This window comes from Euprymna scolopes, chromosome 25 (genome assembly GCF_053919585.1).
Source record: "Euprymna scolopes isolate OS-2025 chromosome 25, ASM5391958v1, whole genome shotgun sequence".
NCBI classification, from domain to species: Eukaryota; Metazoa; Mollusca; class Cephalopoda; order Sepiida; family Sepiolidae; genus Euprymna; species Euprymna scolopes.
In genome coordinates this window covers 60,593,928-60,616,896 of record NC_136506.1, presented here as the reverse complement: position 1 = coordinate 60,616,896, position 22,969 = coordinate 60,593,928, and the positions used below count along the sequence as shown (strand labels likewise).

General features: G+C 35.5%; 1 protein-coding gene across 4 annotated transcripts in view; it reads right to left on the bottom strand.

Annotated features, from left to right (window-relative positions):
* LOC145247378 (alsin-like) overlaps positions 1-22,969 on the bottom strand; it is a 287,548-nt gene that overhangs the window by 217,033 nt on the left and 47,546 nt on the right. For all 4 annotated transcript variants that reach the window (XM_080109061.1, XM_080109063.1, XM_080109060.1 and 1 more), the window contains exons 5-7: positions 14,873-14,969; positions 14,463-14,537; positions 9,499-9,611 (exon numbers count right to left, since the gene is read on the bottom strand). In XM_080109061.1, coding sequence (XP_079965187.1) covers positions 9,499-9,611; positions 14,463-14,537; positions 14,873-14,969 — 285 coding nt within the window. The remainder of the gene's footprint in view (positions 1-9,498; positions 9,612-14,462; positions 14,538-14,872; positions 14,970-22,969) is intronic.

Genomic DNA, 22,969 nt, shown 5'->3' with positions numbered 1-22,969 from the left:
ACACCAATGAAATCAACCTATGCTACTTTGTGTAAAATATACAAAAACATTGTTTTTATTTACAACTTTTAGATTCATTTTCTCATCTTACTTCTTGTTATCTTAATGTTTCAGAGGTTTTGTCATCTGATTCAAGAACAATGTAGAATGGCATACAATGTAGTTGTAAAAAAATTAGGTCAACGATTATTTTTTTTACAAGTACATTGTATACCATTCTGCAGGCTATGTGGTAGTAAATTATTTTTTTTTTTTATTGCATTTTCATCCCAAACAAGGCACAGTACCACTTTGATGTAGGGGATTACTATCTGGGACATAGTTTGTAGAGGTACTATGTAGGGGGTTGAGCAGCAAGATGTCTGTTTACATTACACTTGAACTTCTGCATGTAAGCACAGTCAGGGAAACAAGAAACCAGAAGGGAATTCCCAAGTCTAGTAGTTCTAGTGAAGAAAGTATTATAGAATGCTTTCTTACATCTTGGGATCTCTACTGTGTAGGATTGTTAAATCCTTTTTCTACCTTTACTCAAGATTGAACTTAAGATCTCAAGACAACTTACAGACTTCAACCAATATTGTCTTGACCATATGTCACAGAGAAGAAGAAAGTCAGAGGAAAAAAGTGTCTGAAACATGATAACAACCAAAATGAAGGTGTTGGTCCCAAAAATATATACATCCAGTTTATTATTAAACATGAATAACAACTACAACAACATGAACAAAATACATAATGGTTACAACTTGTACTGAGATTACCTAATATGTTTTTTTAATTAAACATTTGTTGAGTGAATGTGCCTTTAATCCTGCAAATGATTTATACTCTCTGGTCCAAATATGACAAATATGGAGACAACTTACAGAAGCAATTGCTTAATTTTTTTGGTTGATTTTTATGTGACGTTTGGAACTTCCAACCAAAGTAAATTCTTTTACTCATACAAAAACATCACAGAAACCATAGCCAAAAACTGCTATGAATTTGTGATGTTTTTGTATCTTCTAAGACCAGCATTATGGCAAAAAATCCTTTCTACATTAAATAGAAACTCTGAAATATTCTCATGCAGAAGAAAATTAAATTTTGACCAATATAGGGTGGCATAACTATTTGCATTTCAATTTTTAGGCATAATTTCACCTATTTCTAAAATTAAATTATATATTGTCAAACATCCCCAGTTACCTTAAGGACACCACACACTATCTACAGATTTTAAATAGGATAGAGACCATACCAAACAATGCAATTCTTGTGACTATGTATGTGTCCTCATTCTATTCCAACATCCCACATGAGGAGGGTATATCTGCGTGCAAGAACTTCTTACACACTCAAAATCTACAAGACACAAACATCAATGACATATGCAACATTATACAATTTATCTTAACACACAACAACTTCACATTCAACAACCAACACTACCTGCAAATTAAAGGCACGGCCATGGGAATCAAAATGGCTCCCAGTTATGCCAACATATACATGCACATATTTGAACAGAAATACATTCACACTTACCACTTAAAACCACTACACTACTATAGGTACATAGATGACATCTTTCTCATTTGGCCGCATGGCGAAGAGGCATTGATGGACTTCTATCAACATATAAACAGCTGTCACAACAGCATAAAATTCACGACAGAACACTCCACCACACAAATCCCATTTTTAGACGTTTTAGTAAACATCACAAACAATCACATCACCACATCACTCTACACCAAACCCACCGATGGCCACAGTTACCTTAATTTTAATAGTTGCCACCCTATCAACATAAAAAATCTATCATATACAGCCAGTGCCTACATGTCAAACGAATCTGCTCAGAGCCGATCGAGTATGAAAAACAAGTAGGAATTCTGGTCAACTACTTCCTTCAAAGAGATTACCCCCTCAGAATAATTAAAGAATCAATTAGGAAAGCAGAACATAGAAACAGGATAAATTTACTCACATATAAACGTAACACATCATCCTCAAAAATACCAATGGTATTTGATTACAACAATAACACAGACAAACTCCACAAACCACTTAAACAAGTATTCAGACAACTACAGCATGATCCAACCCTTAATACAATATACAACACGCTTCCACTCAGTGCAAGAAGACAGCCCCCAAATCTAAGATCACTTCCAACATCCACAAAAATACATAACACTTCCGCACCACTAGGAAACAAATTATGCAACAAACCCAGGTGCAAAGTGTGCAAACACATTAATACTAGCGACACGTTTACACTCCCAGGCACAAACACTCAATTTAAACTCCCTCCGCTCACTTGCGATGGTCCCAATGTAGTTTACATAATATATTGCACTAGATGCACAAAGGGTAATTACGTGGGGGAAACAGGCCGAGAGTTCCGCTTACGTTTCAACAACTACAAACAAACAATTAGGGACAAATCCACACAGAACACAATAGCAATGCACTACACCCTCCCAGACCACAGCATAGACAATATGCAGTGCGTGCTTATAGCCTCCAACTTTCAGACACAGAGAAAAAGAAGGCAACATGAAAAGAAACTCATTCTGAAACTTAACACCCACATCTTCGGTCTCAATAAAGATTTGGGACCGCTAAATGAGTACTCTTTCATAAAAAATAGAAACCTACCAAAGTCATTTCGCCACAGGGCACGGGGCAGAGTGAGCATGCACGGTGGAAGAAAGGCTTAGCCTCCCCCACTAGAAGTTAGTTTTTGTTTATGTAAGGCCTTCTACTTCATTTTATTTTATTTTTTCAGATTCCACACATTTAAACTTCCGACATATATTTAAGTTCATTTTCCAAGCACGCACAATTGCGCACACAAATGCACAGGTGTAGACACGGGTGCGCCCTCCATTCCCCCTTACAAACCCTACATACTATAGTATCCCTCTATCAAGATATACAGGATTAGGTTTATTATTATTATTATTATTATCACCACAATAGTTATTAATATCATTATTATTATCATTATTAGTAGTACTGTTGTTATTATCATTACCACTACCATTACTATGATTTTATCATTATTATTATCACTATTATTATTCTCATCTTTCTTCCTATTATAGCTATTGTTATTATTATTATTATTGTTGTTGTTAATATTATTACTATTATTTTTAATATTATTGTTACTATTATTATTATTATTATCGTGATTATGATTATTATTATCACTATTATTATTGTCATTATCACTAATATATGTAGATATGTGTGTACGTGTATGTGTGCATATATGTGTGGATAGATATATGTATGTGTATATGTATATATATATATATATATGTATATGCATATATGTACCTATATTATTATTATTATTATTATTACTACTATTTCTGCTATTGTTGTTGTCATTTTTACTATCATTCAACTCCTCGTTTCAGCATTGCAATACATCTTTCAGTTTCATTTCCAACATTAAACGTTATTAACCTCTGATTTCTCTAACCGGCATATCGAGCTTCCAATTTTTGTGATGGCTTCTAATTTAAAAACAATGCTTACACTCTATACCTGACATTTAATGTATGTATGTATGTATGTATGGGTGTGAGAGAAGAAAGAAAAAGAACAATCCGAATGCTTTAACAAATTTTAATATGTTTAAACAAGAATAGAAAAAGTTAAGTAAATGATCAAAAGAATATCGTCCGTTTATTTAGTTTTTTTGCTCCATTTTATTTATTTTTTTTTCAACATTAAATGTTTGTATATATCAATTAACGAAATCTACAGGAGCGTTTCAAAAAAATAAATAAACGGGTGTGGGTGGGTGGGTGCGTACGTGCAGACAATCCGGGCACCCAGACCCACAATAAATACATAAGTCAGAGCTTTTGGGAAAGACATTCTAATTCGCACCCACTTTGCTTATCATCTACATCTACTCACCAGTCCCCAGCTGTATATGTGAACACGTCCATAAACGTGAGTGCGCATATCCTGTGTATGTATATGTATATGAAGAAGCATTTGTGGTAGTGCGCGAGTTTTATATACATGTATGCTCACGTATACGAGTGTGTTCGTGGGGTGGCGTGGAGGGACTTAGTTTTGAATAGAGGCCACACAAGTTGCTGACCATTCCAAGTCGAAAATGCTGGAAGGGTCATATTCAGATAGATCTTTACCTTAATGGCTATACCCATGCCCCCCCCCCTGCTAATTCTGCCCGTTCACTCATGTTTTCTATCATTCACACTGAGAAGATCGAATTTTGAAGGAAACATTCTTGTTTTTTTCAAAAGACTTTTTGTATTCCTACACGTCAACACACAGGAAATAAATACAGAAAGTATATAAACATTTATATATTTTTCGTATTGATTTTTTATTCATATATATATATATATATAATATAAAGCTGAATGTGTGTGTCTGGTCACGAATAGGCTCTTATATGGTTGACTATTTTAAAAAAATGATTGCATATAATGATAGAAGATGTATCGAGACACAGGAATAGGTATGTTTGATCTGGCAGAACGGTGGTTCATTAAAATTGTGGGGTCTGCGTTCGTGTGTGGTCCACAAAGTATGGAAATAAAAGATTTAAAAATTAAAAAAAAAACGTTTACAAGTGTTTTTGATATAGATGTACATAATAATACTTTGATAAGTATGTTTTCACTTAAAGGATGGTATAATAAAATTGTGGGACCTGTGTTCGCACCTGGCCTTCATAGAATGGAAATAGGTACAAACTTTAATAAAGACTTTTCATATCTATCTGCGTAAATATACTTTGATAATTATGTTTCGGTTTGAAGAAATATGGTATAATAAAATTATGGGGTGTTCGTTCGCACCTGACCTCCATAGAATGGAAATATGTCACAAAGTTTAACCAGGTGTTTTAATATAGATCCACAGAATATTGTGATAAGTGTTTCAGTGTGAACAGGTATGGTATAATAAATTATGGGGTTTATCTATTTTATTTTTACTTTCATCATATTTTGCTTTGGTTTTGATGCCTCAGAATTCGAAACTATCTTTTTACAACCCTTCCTTTTCATAACCTATCATACTTTAATAAATCAGAGTCCATTTTTTGCAGGCTGTTTTTGAACCCAGTCAACGACGGGTACTTTTGCTAGTATATATATATATATATATATATATATATATATATATATATATACATACACACTTTGTTTTTTATAAAAATCTTATGGGCTCCAAATTCGACTATGTTTATAAAATCAGGCAGTCTTCTTTTACTTAATCCTAAGTTTTAAAATCTGTCTACCACAGTACTATGATTAGTTTACAGAACTAAACAGAACTTCCATGGACAAAGTTTCATCTCAAGAATTGCCATTTTCTGAAACCCAATATCATAGGATTGCTTTCCACCTAACTACAACATGGTTGTTTTCAAGTTCAATGTTAACAAATTTTCGATAAGTTGTCCTTTTCTCTATATAAATAAAATGAACTCATTTTTTCCCATCTGATTTTGACATTAATAGGATTAAAAATCAAGATATTTCATGCAAATATAATATGCACAAACGGCAGAACAATATCTGAGGTGTGTTATAGGCTTATTATTTCTCAAATTCCTCGATAATCTTAGATTTCTATACTTTTTCTGCTGAGAAGTCACGGCCAAAATCGGTTAAGATCAATGGAAGTGGTAAAATATTTTCTCTCTAATAAATTCATCCTCACCCTGCCACCACTTAACACCGTTTGAGGATCGTTCACAAGGAACAGTTGAGAAGAGAACACCGGTTTGGCTTCGTAGTTCTTTCATGTGAAGTTATTTAAAATCACTACACTAAGCTGCAGTGCTCTGGCATAGTGGTTAGCGTGCTGGACAATTCACATTATATTTTCACGTTCGCGCCGACCTACCGTAGTCGTTTTTTTTTTTTTTGTTTTTTTTCCTAAACAACTGGAATGGACTTTTCTTGGTGGCCGAACTGTTAACGTTGCAGATGTTTTTTTTTTGTTTTTTTTTCACACTTTATTTTCCTACTTTACTCATGACTCCGGGTTTGATCCTTCCTACTTACCTACCATAACATTTTTTAACCCCCCCCCCCCCCCGTCCCGGAAACAAACACTTGGGCAACGCCGGGTACCCCCGCTAGTAAAAAATACAACGCTATGCAGATAGAATCATTGTCTGGAATCCTGAAGGTGTTTATTTCATGGTTCACCTGACACGAGCCAATTAAGCTTTTGAGTGGCCTTTGATGAGCTGTTAAAAAAATCTATTCCTCCATTATCTAATAATATATACTTAATATATATTTTTGTTTTTCTTTTCTTAATATCCTTTTCCCATTCAATATATAAATTGCTCAAATGAATTTACGATACGAAGGGAAGGGTTCTTTTACATAAGGTCTTTAGTAAATTATTGGCAGTAGTATGTATATTGTTAGCACATCCTCTCGTTTATGTACATGAGTTTGTAGCTATATATTTAAAAAAAAAAATTTTTTTGTTTATATACATATATATATATATACATATTATTTATTCAAAGGTAAACAGCTATATTTGATTACTGCAAAGAGCCATCTGTTTCAGTCAATGGGACTTCGTCAGGCGGCCCTGAACAATTCGACACAATAGAAAAGAGAGAAAAAACTTTTCGATTGGTTGAGGGTCGCCTGATGAAATCTCATTGACTGAAACAGATGGCTGTTTGTGGCAACCAAATGTAACTGTTTACCTTTGAATAAATAATAAAAAAAATAATTTGCTCTTGTTATCAAGCACTATCTAACACTATCTAATCTTATTATATTCATCAGTCCCTACTTTTGAACATCTCAAGCCTATATATATATATATATATATATATATATAGTAATTTATAAAATATATATGGCGATTAAGCTACACTGAATATTCGGCGTTTCATCCACTCTAGGATTCGTCAGGCTTATGCGCAAATTCTGTGGTTGTTTATCGTTTTTATATGGTCCTCTTCTGTTGAGGATTTTAGTTAGCCAATCAGCTTTCTAGTATCCACCGCGCCCCTTCCTACCAGCCAATGGGCATGCATTTTATCGAACAAAGGATCTGTTTTAAAACTAGTTTAGTGGCAGACGTTTTTTTTTTTATATATATATAAATATACATATGTGTACATACATATATGCACATATATATATACATATATATATACATACATATATGTGTGATAGTTTATGTATATTTATGTTTATTTAATTTATTTATTTTCTATTGTTTTTGTTAGTTTTAGAACTATTTTGTATCGCTATCCTAGAGTCAATTTTATTTTGTGAACACAGTTATTTGCTATTTCTCTTCTACAGTTTAATAGATTTTGGGGTTCTTTGAAGTACAGGAAAGAACCCCAAAATCTATTAAACTGTAGAAGAGAAATAGCAAATAACTGTGTTCACAAAATAAAATTGACTCTAGGATAGCGATACAAAATAGTTCTAAAACTAACAAAAACAATAGAAAATAAACAAATAAATAAATTAAATAAATAAACATAAATATACATAAACGATCACACATATACGTATGTATATATATATGTGCATATATGTATGTACACATATGTATATTTATATATATAAAAAAAAAACGTCTGCCGTAAACCACTAAACTAGTTTTAAAACAGATCCTTTATTCGATAAAATGCATGCCCATTGGCTGATAGGAAGGGGCACGGTGGATACTAGAAAGCTGATTGGCTAACTAAAATCCTTAACAGAAGAGGACCATATAAAAACGATAAACAACCACAGAATTCGCGCATAAGCCTGACGAATCCTAGAGTGGATGAAACGCCGAATATTCAGTGTAGCTTAATCGCCACATATATTTTATAAATTACTAACTAGCTCTACCTACGTATTGAGCACCTTTGAAGGAATAAATGCATAAATCTATATTTAGGTATATTAATTTTATGTGAGTAAATGAAGTAGTTATATATATATATATATATATATATATATATATATATATATTGTAATGATATAGGGGAGAGGGGGGAAAAGAAACAAAAGAAAAGAGTAATAAATAAATGAATAAATATTTGCAAGTAGCAACCCTGCCCCTTCCTCCTTCTCCAAATCAAACTAGACCCCTACCAAGCACCCCCTCCCTCACACACAACAACGCTAGCAACGAGAACTCTATCACCACCTTATACACCCTGCCTTTTTCTTCCCCTTCGTTCACCCCTCTCTCTCTCACTGTGTAAAACCCGAGGCAACAGGAAGTAGGTAGTAGCAGCAATGAGAAAAGAAGGGAGAGAGAGGAGAGAAAAATCTCTAAGCAGGAGAAACAAAAAAAAAAACCGGTCTTTTTGGATCGACACCATGAGAGAGCAGATGGAAAAATTCCTTGCACTGCCATGCCAAAAAGCAATGGAAGGAACCAGTGACCAAATATGATAGACGAATCATCTCCGTACTGTTTCAGGGGTAAAATAAAGGACTTTCCTTTGCTGTCTAACTCAAACCCCCCATGAAATGAAACTTAATATTCAACCACCAGAAAAAAATAAATCGACGTGGAAATGATGCTCATGTGGAACAATGCAAAATGACGCCCAGCACGTACAAGTTTTGGATCGATAAGATAATGTCGATGAATTGGAAAAAGCCTACAGAAGGCAATGTATCTGCGTTCATGGACTTTTAAAAATAAAAAATATTTTTAAAAAAGTACGAAAGAGAGATGCTATACTGGCTATGCGACATATTCTATCGGCAGTTAAGTACCCAATTTTTAATACCCCCAGCTCCCAAATCCAACCCTCGCCTCCATCCATGTTTATTTTTTTTGGATTGTTATTCCAGGACGATATTCACTTTACCCTTTTTTATGTGTTTGATTTTATTATTTTTTTTTGCTTAATTTCTCGTTTGCTCGACCTCATCCCAACCCATTGAGGCATTACATTAAATTTCAATCATGTGTTTTATGATATTTTATCCATGTGTTGTCATTCTTGCTTAGCATTTGAATTGTTCAAGGTTAAATGAGTTATACATGAATCTTAGATAACGTGTCATCCGACGCATTTAGATATTTTCATTTTATTTTTATTCTGTGTTATGAGAACGTAGGCTGAAGTGCCATTTTAGAGTCGAAGATTCTAACCAGAGGTGATCACTCCAACTTAGCTTCTCCCAGCCCGTAACAGTATATATATATATATATATATATTTTTTTTTTTTGTCTGTGTGTATATATAGGTATATGTATGTGTGCATGCAATCTATATTATATTTATATATATTGTTTGTGAGTATTATTTTTTTTTTTATTGTAGTAGGTTTTGTATGTGGGCATACACTTTATTTTGTATATCTCTTTATAATTTTATAGCTATATTTATGAGTGTATTCATAATTTTTTTGTTGAACTATGTTATGAAAAACAAGTTATTTCTGTATTACTTAGCAAAAAGAGAAATGGAGATTAAAAATAAAGACTTATCCTGCTAACCTTGGATGTTTGCCTGCGTAATAGACATCAGGATGGAAGCCTCCAGAATCTGTGAGAAATAAAGAGTGACTATCACCAGCAGCAATGTCCCATACCAAACAGTTAGCCACAAACTGAAAGAGAAGCAATACAACAACATTATTAAGTACTTATTCATAAAGTGGAACCTTCCCTGCTTTGTAGAAAGAGAGTCAGGTACAACTCAAAATTTTGTGATACAAGAAGTTAAGTGGAATTAAAGGTCGGTTGAGAAATGATAGCCAGTTTATATGCGAAAAGTGTAAGACAATTTTTATGTTTAATTTCAAATATTAATAACTACATTCTATTTCCGTACTTAATTTATATTTTTATTTCCTGATTGTTTTATTTAATGATAGCGTTTTCTCGTCATAAATGTTTATTATATCTACCAAGTTGATCTTAAGGATAGCATACTCAACCATTTTATTTTTCTTTCGGAACCCCCGCCCTCAATTCTTGTTTTTTCATTTTATGTTGAATTTACTTATAACGGCACTAGTTGAATTTCAGAAGACCCCCCACCCCTCTGTTCTTTTATATCGCAATTTCTTAAAACGTCACTAGCAAAAATTCAGAAAGCGATCACGTTTTTGTTTTAACGGTTAATTCAAAAAAAAAATAAAATAAATAAAAAAGTCTTTTGGGACGCTGATATATGCACTCTGGAAACGAATGCGTGTTCAAGATAAGTGTATTTTAATTTTTATGTTTAAATTCAAATATTAATAACTACATTCTATTTCAGTACTTAATTTATATTTTTATTTCCTGATTGTTTTATTTAATGATAGCGTTTTCTCGTCATAAATGTTTATTATATCTACCAAGTTGATTGCATGAACAGATTAAGAAATTGTATTCATTGTTAATTCGTGAGAGGTGAATCTATCACCATACTTTCCCTTTAAAAAACACGCCAGTTGGACTTTTATTAAGTACAATAGTTAATAGATTTTTTTTTTAAGGAGAGTAGAGAATGCTTTGTGGAAGCGTTGTTGGCAGCTCCCGTTACTCTCGCTTCTCTTTATTTGTCACTCAGTCCTCATTTTTGTAATGAGTGATTTTTCTGACAAAGGGAGAAGAAAAAGCTGTATTCTAGGTTGGCAGTATTTTGCGTGAACAGTCGACAGAGATGGCGGAAATTTTCTGTTTCTATGTCTATCCTTGTAACCATATCACTAGTAAGGGTGCTGGAGGTAAACGTTTTATCTGGGCTGACGTTATCCGCCTGATAGTCAGGGACCCGAACCTTGGATTAACCACTAAGGAGGCTGTCCTATCAGCAGGTGCAAAGTACTGGGGCTGCTGGATTCTGGACCATACAGTAGCTTCTGGTGGGGCCTCTCGATGCCATATTAGTGGGTAATTGTTACAGCTTTACCTTATCATGTTCTTAAAAAAAAAAAAAAATTCTTTGTTACTTTTCTCTCTTAGTTTCCCCTCTCTGTCCTGCTCTAAGCAAGTCTGACGACCTAGTCCACAAACTCCAAAATTCCATCATGACAAGTCTCAATAAAAAATACACTATTAAACCCGGATCTGAAACTTCCAACGTAGACCCCCACTACCATGTCTCCTCCAACATCAGGGGTCTATGTTCTAACCTTCCAGAAGTTCAAGCCCAATTACAGGAGACTAAACCAGACCTTTTATTTTTAAGCAAAACCGGAATTGGACAGACTATTTCCCTAAATGAGTTCGTAATTAAAGGATACTCTAACTTAACTTCCAAATCTGACCCCCAAGATCGCCATGGGCATGGAATATGTGCCTATATTAAAGATGGCTTTCCATGTGGTAGGGACATCTCCAGAGAAAATCCTAACTTACCCTATATGTGTTTCCGGATTGCACTAGCTCACACTACCGCAGTTATCTCTCTCTATCGCCCCCATAACAGTGGAGTTACTATCTTTAAAAGCATATCTGCGTTCCATGTTTAAAAAGCATGTGTTGTCAATAGTATCAGACCTGAAAGAATGATTAATTGTAGGTATAGACAATTTCATACCCTCGAAAAAGTTCCAGCAAAAACCTAACAGCCAGCCATTGTTTTCTCCCGAATGTGCTGCTGCTATTGTGCACAGAAATCACTTTTTCCACTGCTTCCAACGTAATAGATGTATGGAAACTAAAGCCGCTTTTGAGGACTGCCAGCAACCATTGTAAGAAAGTAATAAAGAATGCAAGAGAGTTGTATGCTCAGTCCATCAAGTTCAAAGTAGCTGAGCAGCGGCTTGGTTCTCACCAGTTTTGGCAAATAGCAAACAGAATCCTGAACAGAAGCGTGTGCTCTATCCGAACTATCATCAATGGACCTGAGTTAATCTCGTCAGCATTAGACAAAGCCAAACTCTTTGCCAAGAACTTTGCAGTTAATTCTACCCTTTGCGACCAAGGTCGCCAACCCCCAATATTTCCTCCTGTATCAGAAAACACGCTATGTGATATACAAATATCTGTATGTGATGTTGCCAAGCTAATCAAAAACCTTGATTCTATTAAAGCAACTGGCCCTGACGGTATTCCAATTATAGTACTCAAAAAACTTCAACCAGAACTAGCGCCCATACTTACAAAACTGTTTAAATGTTGTCTTAAGGAAAATTGCTTCCCATCACCCTGGAAAATCTCATCAGTATGCCCTGTATTTAAGAATTCAGGTGATCGCTCATCCCCCTCTCAGTACAGGCCAATAAGTCTCCTGTGCGTCATGAGTAAGTTGCTGGAATCTGTGTTAAATAGAGAAGTAATCAACCATCTGAGCAAAAATAATCTTCTTTGTGACACACAATATGGTTTCCGTTCTGCTAGATTTACAGCAGATGTGCTTACAGTTATATCTCATAGGATTAGCGAATCTTTCGACAGAGGCCACTTTTCTAGGGCAATTGCTCTTGACATATCAAAGGCCTTTGATAGGGTATGGCATAAAGGTTTACTTCACAAGATCTCCAGCTATGGTATAGCTGGAAATGTCTTCTCAACTATTAAATCATTTCTCTCTGATAGGTTCATAAGAGTAGTAGTTTATGGGCAAAAATCAGAAGCTCACAGTATTAATGCTGGAGTACCTCAGGGGTTCATCCTGGGCCCAACTCTTTTCCTGATCTACATTAATGATCTTCCAAATCACCTCCTTACATCATTTGTAGACATTTTTGCTGACGACACTACCATCTATGATAGCACATCTAAGACAGTAAACGACCAAGTTCTCTATGATTCTCTCTCCTCTGATCTGATCTTGATCACGTTGTACAATGGGGAAAGGAGTGGCTGGTTACTTTTAATGCATCTAAAACCAAGCTTCTATCTTTACATCATCAACGTTCTGATCCCTATCTGGCATCAATTAAAATGAATGGCTCTTGTCTTGGGGAGGCCTCAAGTTTTGACAGGCTTCTGGGCTTGACCTTTACTCTTGATCTTAAATGGAATATGTACATCAAATCTGTTGCCAAGGCCGCTGGAAAAATGGTCAGATCCTTCTATCGATCCAGTAGATATCTCACCCATGATGCAATTCTCTATCTATATAAGAGCCAGATACGTTCAAGGATGGAATATTGTTGCCACATATGGACAGGAGCTGCTAGAAAAGATGTCCTGCCTTGATAGGGTTCAAAATAAACTTTGTGGCCTGGTGGGAGATGTCCTTTTCTTTTCACTGCAACCTCTATCTCACAGAAGAGATGTTGCGAGTTTGTCTCTGCTTTATTGTTATTTTCATGGAAAGTGTTCGACTGAGCTTCAATCTATGGTCCCCCCTCACCAAACTTTCACAAGAAACACTTGTCTAGCTGAAAACACTATCAATAATTCCCCCCACTCTTTATCTGTGCCTAAACCTAAACATAGATTCCATGATCAAAGCTTCTTTCTTAGAACTGCACGCTTGTGGAATTGTCTTCCGTTTTCCTACTTTCCAGCCGTCTATAATATGGTTGTCTTCAAGTCCAACGTAAACAAGTTTCTGATGAGCCGTTCCACTTAAGTTAACAAATTTACCGAACTTCCATTACTATCGATTACTATATTGTCCTTTTAACTACTGTACACTCTTTAACCCTTATCCTTGGGTGGCCTATCGGCCTTGATAAGTGGTGACGCCTATGTAAAAAAAAAAAACAAAAAAAAAACAATGGAGATGAATGAAAACTCAGAAGTAGGAAAAATATAGTTGGATGCTGAAGTTCAAAACTTTTATTACCATTGGAGCATAGGGAGAGTTGAGGATATGCGTTGTATGAAAAGAAATGATATGAGAATGATACGATGTCTGTGTAATGTGAATCATAAAGATAGGCTTAGATTTGATAACTTCAGACATTAAACTGGGGCAATATAGGAAGATGTTCATAGAACAGGAGACTCCATTAGTATGGCCACGTTGAAAGAATGAATGAGTTTTAGGGTTAGTAGCTGACCTGGAAGAGGTAGGCCAAGGAAAACATGGGGAGAAGCGATATGGTTGAATTTGGAAGAAAGAGGGATAAATAAAGACCTAGTCAGATATAGGTTTAAAATTTCTAAAAACTCTTCAACACATGCTAGTATGTAAAACATACATTAACTGAATATGATTATTATGATCATGAGTTTGTTTAAACAATTGTGTTTTTTTGTTTGTAATATTAAAATTATTTCAATTATGATATATGAAATAGAAAGAGAAAAACATTTGTTTTTTTTTTAATTTGAAATTCATTACTAGAAGGAGGGAAAATCAAATAGGTATATTTAGAAAGTAATGGACCTTAAAACAATTTTCTTTCATTTACTGATTAAGAAATGACAGAAAGAGATTATTTTATATGCAAGAATGAAATGACAAAAAAATGGAGTAATTTTTTATACATGATATGAAATGAAAATACATATAATCCCAAACTAGAAAGCCAAATTAAAAAATATACATAAAATGTCCATATATTTACTTTGACAGGATTAGCAACACAAGGAGATTCTGAATGTCCAAGCTGGCCATGTGAATTGGAACCCCAAGAGTACACCTAAAAATAAAAATTAGAATTAGTAATTGTCAAAAAAAAATTAGATATTAGCAGGTAGTATGTCTCTTTCAAGTTAAAATTAGTACAATAAAAACATTTTTTGAAATTATTGTAATCATCATTTTCAGTATTTAAGGTGCTGTACGTGTTCCAAACTCTGAGGTGGGCAACACCAGATAACATCTCACACTCATTTTCTATGGCGTTGATATAAGTTACAAGCAGACAAGTCACTTTGTATGCACTCGTAGAGACTTGACTGCTTTCAATTGAAAAAATATTGCTTCAATATTAAGTTGAATGAACCAATTGATCAAATAAAAATAGAATGATACCTGAGAATATGCCGTGAGTGCCAGGGAATGATGAGGCCCTGCAATTAATTTGGTACAGTTTTTGGAGTTCAAAATTCTGATACAGCAAGGCTTATCACTGAAAATGAAAAAAAAAAAACAATAATTAAAATATTCTTAAAAAATAAATTTAAAAAAGTGTTATATATCTTTAATGAGCACTATATTATAATGTCCTAAAGCCAAAGATACTGTCAAGATTCTTTTGGGAAACAAACTGTATATTCTATCATGAAAGAGAAACAAGGTTAACTAAATTGTATTTTAAGTAATGTCACACCAACCCTTTAACTAAAGAGTTATATCTGACTGGACCATCATCACACAAAGGGGCTTGGCATACTTATTTATCAAGACCTTACATTATATTTGTATAGGTATGAGTTGTCTGTTCCTAACAACATCAGACAACAAAGGATGATCTCCCCTGAATAGGAAGTAACCAGTGATCTCCCCTGATGTCTATATATGTCTATATCTTTTATTCATGTTGAATTCACCTATTCGTAACAACCATCATCGACGTTGTCATGAACGTTGTGGATTTGTGCTGTTATGAACGCGTTTTCATTTTAAAAACTGTACACCGGCGAAACGAACGTCTCTCTATTCTATGTTCTGTGTATTTGGAATTGTTTTACTCTTTTATTCATGTTGAATTCACCTATTCGTAACAACCATCATCGACGTCGTCATGAACGTTGTGGATTTGTGCTGTTATGAACGCGTTTTCATTTAAAAAACTGTACAACCGGCGAAGCGAACGTCTCTCTATTCTATCTTCTGTGTATTTGGGATTGTTTTACTCTTTTATTCATGTTGAATTCAACTATTCATAACAACCATCATCGTCGTCGTCATGAACGTTGAGGATTTGTGCCGTTATCAACGGGTTTTCATTTAAAAAACTGTACAACCGGCGAAGCGAACGTCTCTCTATTCTATCTTCTGTGTATTTGGGATTGTTTAACTCTTTTATTCATGTTGAATTCACCTATTCGTAACAACCATCATCATCGTCATGATAAATGCTCCTTCATATATATTCTACAAGTACGTGCATGTGTACATGTGTGTGCATATGTATGTACATGCGTGTATTTATGAATGTATGAGTGTGTGTGCATAATACATACATAAAGCGGGAGACCAGTACCCGCATTAATCTGGTCTGCAGTTTGATTTGTTGCTGGCTATCTTGCTCATGCTTGTTGCTGGATCTCGACATTTTGAACCAAGAGAGAGACTTAGCTGTCGTACAAAGCTTAAACTCTGTAACATCATCTTTGCATAGATACTTCCTCAGGCATTTGTCTATAAAAATTGTCTGTGGCGATGGAAAAAGTGTCATGTGTGTAACCCTGAAATGCTGGAAGCATGTAATAATTGATCTGCCATCATTCTATATATGCATATGTGTGTGTATGTATGTATGATAATGTGTCAGGTCATGTCATATGCTACTAGTACCATGTAATCCAGTACTACCTGCCTCATGGTCGGGTCACTGGCGACTAAACTGGTTCCCCCACCAGACTTGTTTGGTGAGGAGGGTGGCTAGTCTCCCTGAAGGATTAAAAACAAGACCTTCCAAAGGGCGAATGAACCCTTTTTCGGGGTCAACGGCCAACTAGCACCGTGTGTGTTTGTGTGTATGTATATGTGTGTTGGAGTGGAGAGGGCTTCCGTAAGCCATGGTGAAGGCAACCTTTCTAGGAGAAGCAAATCTCTGATTTAAAAAACCATAAAGCGGGAGACCAGTACCCGCATTAAGCTGGTCTGCAGTTTAATTTGTTGCTGGCTATCTTGCTCTTGCTTGTTGCTGGATCTCAACATTTTGAATTGAGAGAGAGACTTAGCTGTCGTACAAAGCTAAGACTCTGTAACATTATCTGTGTATAGATACTCCCTCAGACATTTGTCTATTAAAATGGTCCTGTGGCGATGAAAGTCATTTTTGGGCTCATGGACTTTTAAGTGTCTGAGGGAGTGGCATTCGTCTGACAAGACGTTGCAATCATCATGTATGTTAATATATGTACTAGTGTATGTATGTGTATGTATACCTATTTGTATATGTATGTATATATGTATGTGTGTATATATTTTTATTTATTTATTGTGTATACATGTTTAGGTTATCTTTCAGATGCAAGGTTCATTGTTTACTTGCGGTTTTAACGATGTAAGATTCCGTTGTACGGAAGACCAAATCGGCCAAAATGTCTATGATGTTTTTATTGGCGCTTTTCTTCATATTTTTAATAACATTTTTTTGCACCATTTACAAGTTCTTTTTACAAATAATTTTTTTAATACTGTAATAGTAAAATAAAGATACATTTATTAATTATACGGAAAAAGTATCTCGTAATGTTTTCACACGAGATTTTTTTCCTGTTGATTTCTCTTTTTTTTTTAATATTAAAATTGATTTAAAGTGATTTTCAAGCCTTTAACATGACGGAGTTTATAATGAAAACCAAATTACCGTTAAAATTAAAATAATCTTTATTAGAAATTTGTAACAAAATAACAAAATTATAAAACTATTAGATTATAATTAAGAACTTTTAATTAAACAACGTGAACATTTTATAATGAGTGTTTTCATGAAATGTATTTTTAATAATAAAAACAGTGAACTTTTTTTACTTAAACTTCATAAAAAAACGTATCCAATATAGAATTTTACTAAAATAATTTTACTATTACAGTATTAAAAAAAATATTTGTAAAAAAAAACTTGTAAATGGTGCAAAAAAATGTTATTAAAAAATACGAAGAAAAGCGCCAATAAAAACATCGTAGACGTATATTATCATTTAAACAGTATATCAATTTAAATATTTAAATTCAGTAAATAAATTTAAATATTTAAATTATGGCCGATTTGGTCTTCCGTACAACGGAATCTTACATCGTTACAATCGCAAGTAAACAAGGAACCTTGCATCTGAAAGATAACCCATGTTTATGTGTGTTTGTATGCATATACGTATATATATTTGTGTATATGTATATATGCATATATATGTATGCGTATACGTGCATATATAGGTATGTGTACGTATATGTAGGTAACTTTATGTGTATGTATGTATATGTGCATACATGTGTACGTATATGCATGTGAATATGTATGTATATGTGTGTATCTATTTGTATATGATAGTATACATGTGTATCCATATATATGTATATGTGTGTGCATGTGTGTATGTATATGTTTGTATGTATGTGTTATATGTATTGTGTATGTATGGATGTATGGATGTGTGCATGTGTTTATGTTTATGTATGTGTGTATATGTATATATATTTATGTATGCCAAGGACCGTCTTCAATGTCATGTCTGCTTGAGCATGTGAATTTGCTGGCAGGACTAAAAAAAAAAATTATTTTCGGGCTCATGGACTTTCCGTGACTGAGGGAGTGGCACTCGTCTGACAAGATGTTGCAATCATCATATATATATATATACATATATATATCATAGATGTTGGTGCACACATTTGCATTTTGTGTTGAGAAAAATATATTTCCCACACTTTACACTCCCACTACATGGCGTTACAAACAGGATTACTACTGTAAAGTGAGAAAATATGTGAAAATGACATTGGACATAAGAAATATTCACCACCAAAATACCATGGAGCAAAAAATTTGCTTTTATTGAAGCAACTACTTGAGCTTCGGAAAGAGAACGTTGAACTAAGGAAAGAGATGTTTTGCGGTCATCTCAATATGTTGTGAATGAAAGAAAAAACGGAATGACCCTTGATAGGACTGGATACCACTGATGGAGAATGGACATTATTTTTGAACACCTGGGTGTGATACAAAGAGGTATACAGATTGGAAGACCCAACCATAAACTGGAATGAACTACGAGAGACCTGTACGTCAGAAATAAACAGATTACTTTTTGAACTTGTAAGGCCAGAAAGGTTCAACACTGCCTCAGAGGAGTACCTTCTTTGTCAGATACGACTAGTGGCTGTGAGAGGATTGTACAAAGGAAGTCCACCGACAAATTCCACACCATGAATGAGGATGAGTCAATTTTGCGAATTTTGAATTCAATATCCGAACAAACAGACTTGCCGACAGCAAGTGGACTATTCAGACATATGGTTGCTGGACTGATGATAGCCGAACAACAAAGAAGGGTACTGGTGGCGGTAATTTTGCTTACTACATTAGAGCAGAAGTTCTCACAGTTAGTCTACCTGGAGGAAACAGACAAGTCAACTTCCCATTTTAATGATGCCACACACCCTCTTGTGCTATCTGGTGTACAAAGGTCGAACCAAGAACAGCACAACTAGGAGACAAAGACTCCTTCAACCCAGCAATAGACCAAATGTTGTCACTGTTGCAAGAAGACGCCATTCCGAAGAGGATCAATGAATTGAAGGTGTTGTCCAATTTTTCTGCTCACAAGCATGATAAGACACAGTCGACGAACAGACCTCACTTTCAGTGAGATGTAGAGCAATTTCAGGTGTGTGCCCCCTCAGTTGCAAAAGAAGTGACTACAATGCCTGAAACTCATGCAAGGAACATGTACTGAGGAAACCGGTGGGTTAGCGCAGTGATCGGATCTCTGCTTTTGCAGACACAGGGGCCCAGACATATTCAAGTGGGTCAGAAATCCAGAAACTCCTGGGATATCCAGATGGATACCTCGTGTCAGCCACTCATTAGATATGAGGTTACACATCAGAGGTATTTTGTTTCTGCGCACAAAGGTGAGAACGAAAGAGACATGACAGGCCATTTATGTGTCAGAAAACACCTTTGGTCTTTATTTATCACAAACGGCCTTAAACGAGCTAAACTTATTGCCTCCCAATTTTCTGTCCTCACTATAACAATAACTATTTGAGAAATATAAGCAAACTAACGGGAGTACCCAGCATTGCCCGGGTGTGGAAAGGTTTTATGGTAAGGGCATTTATCAACGGAGCCTAAAAAAGAATGTTTTAAAACCTCCTTAAAAAAATAAAATAGCAGCAAGTACTCATGTACGTCTCGCCCAGGCAACTTGTAACGTCACAAGCGTTCGAAATAACAAGTTTTATGCATACGTCGAATCTGTAATGCGAAGGAGGAAAAAAAAACCTGATGTCTTAGTTGATGTCTCCATGGCACGACCGGAAGTCACAAATGTCAAAATTAAGCGTAATTAATTGAAAAGGGAACAAGGACTTGCTAAAATGGTGACACAAAAATTGACCACTCTTTGTACAAAACAGACAAGTTTAGGGTGAAGGAATTAATGTTTTGATATTTGCTTAAAATGATACCGGTTTCGTCAGGTTCCGTCGTCTCTGTCAAAAATTTTTGCGAGACACACACACACACTTTTATATAATAGACTAGCAGGGGTGCCCGACGTTGCCCTTGTGTTTGTTGGTGCAAAAGAAAAAAAAGAAAAGATTTGGTAGGGAGGAAGGCTCAAACCCGAAGCCTTGAGGTGAAGGTGGTGGAAAAGAAAGTGTGAAAAAACCTGAAATCTTACCCGATCGGCCAGGACGGGAGAGGAACTGAATAGCATTTTAATTTAACAATTAAAAACTTAAGTGACAGGTGCATGAATTTAATGAGGTCAAACATCACATGACTTAACTTATTGCTTTCTGGATGTCTCGCCACAAACGGTCAAGAACGACTTCGCTTTCAGTTTCGCTTTTTTTATATTGAAAAGCCAAAGAAACATGCGGCGAGTGACAAAAAAATATCGCGAAAATAGCATGTAAAAGTTGCCAAAATTAAAGATACACGTGACCTCGTTTCATGAATCGTAGATATTATAATCTCGACAGTATATAAAAAGTTACCACCTCAAGCCCCCCCCCTCGAAAAAAGCCTTTGCCAGACATACACAAAAAATGCATACATACACACACAAGCACATTTTTGCATTTATATAATAGACTAGCGAAGTAATAACCCTGTTTAAATATTAAAAAAATGAACAAAAACAAAAAAAAAACAGTTTTGGGAGGGAGGTAGGCTCGAACCCGAAGCCTTGAGATTAATAGTCTGATGACATAGCATGATGCCACGAAGGCAGGGACTTGAGAACAGGTGAAAATAAGTGTTCAAAAACCCATGTGGTTGAATGTCAATGTATGGTTTAAAAAGTTCTAAAACATAGTACCCCCCCCCCCCCGCTCCAAAAAGACTTTGCTGAACATACAGAAAAAATGCACACACAAACACACATTTTGCCTTTTATATATATATATATATATATATATATATATATATATATAGATTTGCTCCATGTGAATGCCCATGCAGAACATCTGTTCGAAAGAAACCAAAAACTATTCCATTCAAGCCAACAAAAACAAAAGACAGGAATTGGAACAATGGCTAAAGGAACATTTTTAACTCAAGCGTGTTCAACATGTGTCCACGTCCACACCAACTACTACAGACAATGGAGGGTAAGCTCTTAGAAATAAAATTCTTCCCAGAAGTAACACCAACAGCAATTTACACACTGATACTAGTTCCCATGACTGGAAGAAAAAAGTGAAGCAAGACATAGAGATGTCACACTGGTAATAATAAAACCGGTACCAGTAGGCACACCTACTACTTGGTGTTCAAGAATGGTGGTCACACCAAAAAAGGATGGATCCTCAAGGCGGATGGTGGAGTTACAGAAGTTGAATGATGCCACTAGGAGGGAAATGCATCACGCCTCATCTCCATTCTATCAGGTCTCGATGATACCTGCACACACTAGAAAAATGGTATTAGATGCATGGAATGATTACCACAGTCTACCACTATCTCCAGCTGCACGTGAAGCTACTACGTTCATTACTGAGTGGGACTGATATAGGTACTGTCAAGCCCCTCGAGGATTCCATGGATCAAGAGATGAATGCACCCATCGGTTTGATGACATCACTGTGGATATGGCTTGTAAAACCTGATGTATAGATTACAGCCTCCTATGGGATAACTAGGATCTTTGTTCTGGCACACAATTGACTATATAAATCACAGCGCCAACAAAAGGATTGTGTTTAATCCAGACAAGTTTCACTTTTCGGAATGGAGATAGTGTTTGCAGGGTTTCTAGTTACTGCGAACGATGTTAAACCCACCAAAAGAATGACAGAAGCCATCCATCCTGGTTGGGACTCATGAACCAAGTGTTGTATATCTTCTCACAAGCAGAAGTTATGGCTCCCTTCCATGAGTTGTTGAGGACAAAGAACAAAAAATTAAAAAACACTGAAGCGCCTATTCTAAGAATTGAAGAGAATGATAGTGGAAAGGATCGAGAAAGGTATCCAAATGTTTGAAATGAACAGTGTGACAGAACTCGTGACAGATCATAATATAACAGAAACACTGCAGATGTGAGGATGAATTGAACATGAGTTGTGGAGATGGTGACTGGAAGCTCATTTTGGTTGGATCCTGTTTTACAAATGATGCGGAATCACAATATGCACCAGTGGAAGGAGAAGCCTTGGTCTATATGGGCTAAAGTCTTGCCGCATGTTTATATTGTTCTGGCCAGGTTTAGATGCTAACATCAAGCAAACCAGATACCAGTGCCACACTTGGAACACAATAGCACCATCTTAGCCTAGGGAACCTTTGATGTCCCTCGTAGACCTGGAATTTCCGTTCCAAAAAGTGGTGGTCGACTTTGTCGATGTACAGGGTAGAAACTTCATGGTGTATGTGGATTGATATACTGGATGGGTCGAAGTGGCCCTAATGATGCAAAGAAAGGCCAAAACAGTATGTGATACCTTAAGAACTTGGTTCTGTACTTATGGTGCACCTAAAGAAATTTCCTCGGACAGTGGGCCATCATTTGAGTCCCAGGAGTATAACTCCTTTTTGAGGAACTGGGGTATATGGAAACAAACCTCATCAGCTTATTATGCCCAAAGCAACGGTCGCGCAGATTAGCTGGTAAAACCACAAAACATATACTATCCAACAACATGGACAGTTATGGACATCTATGCCATGATCAGGCTGCTTGCACATTATTAACTCATCGAAACACTCCTGTTCAAGACCATGCC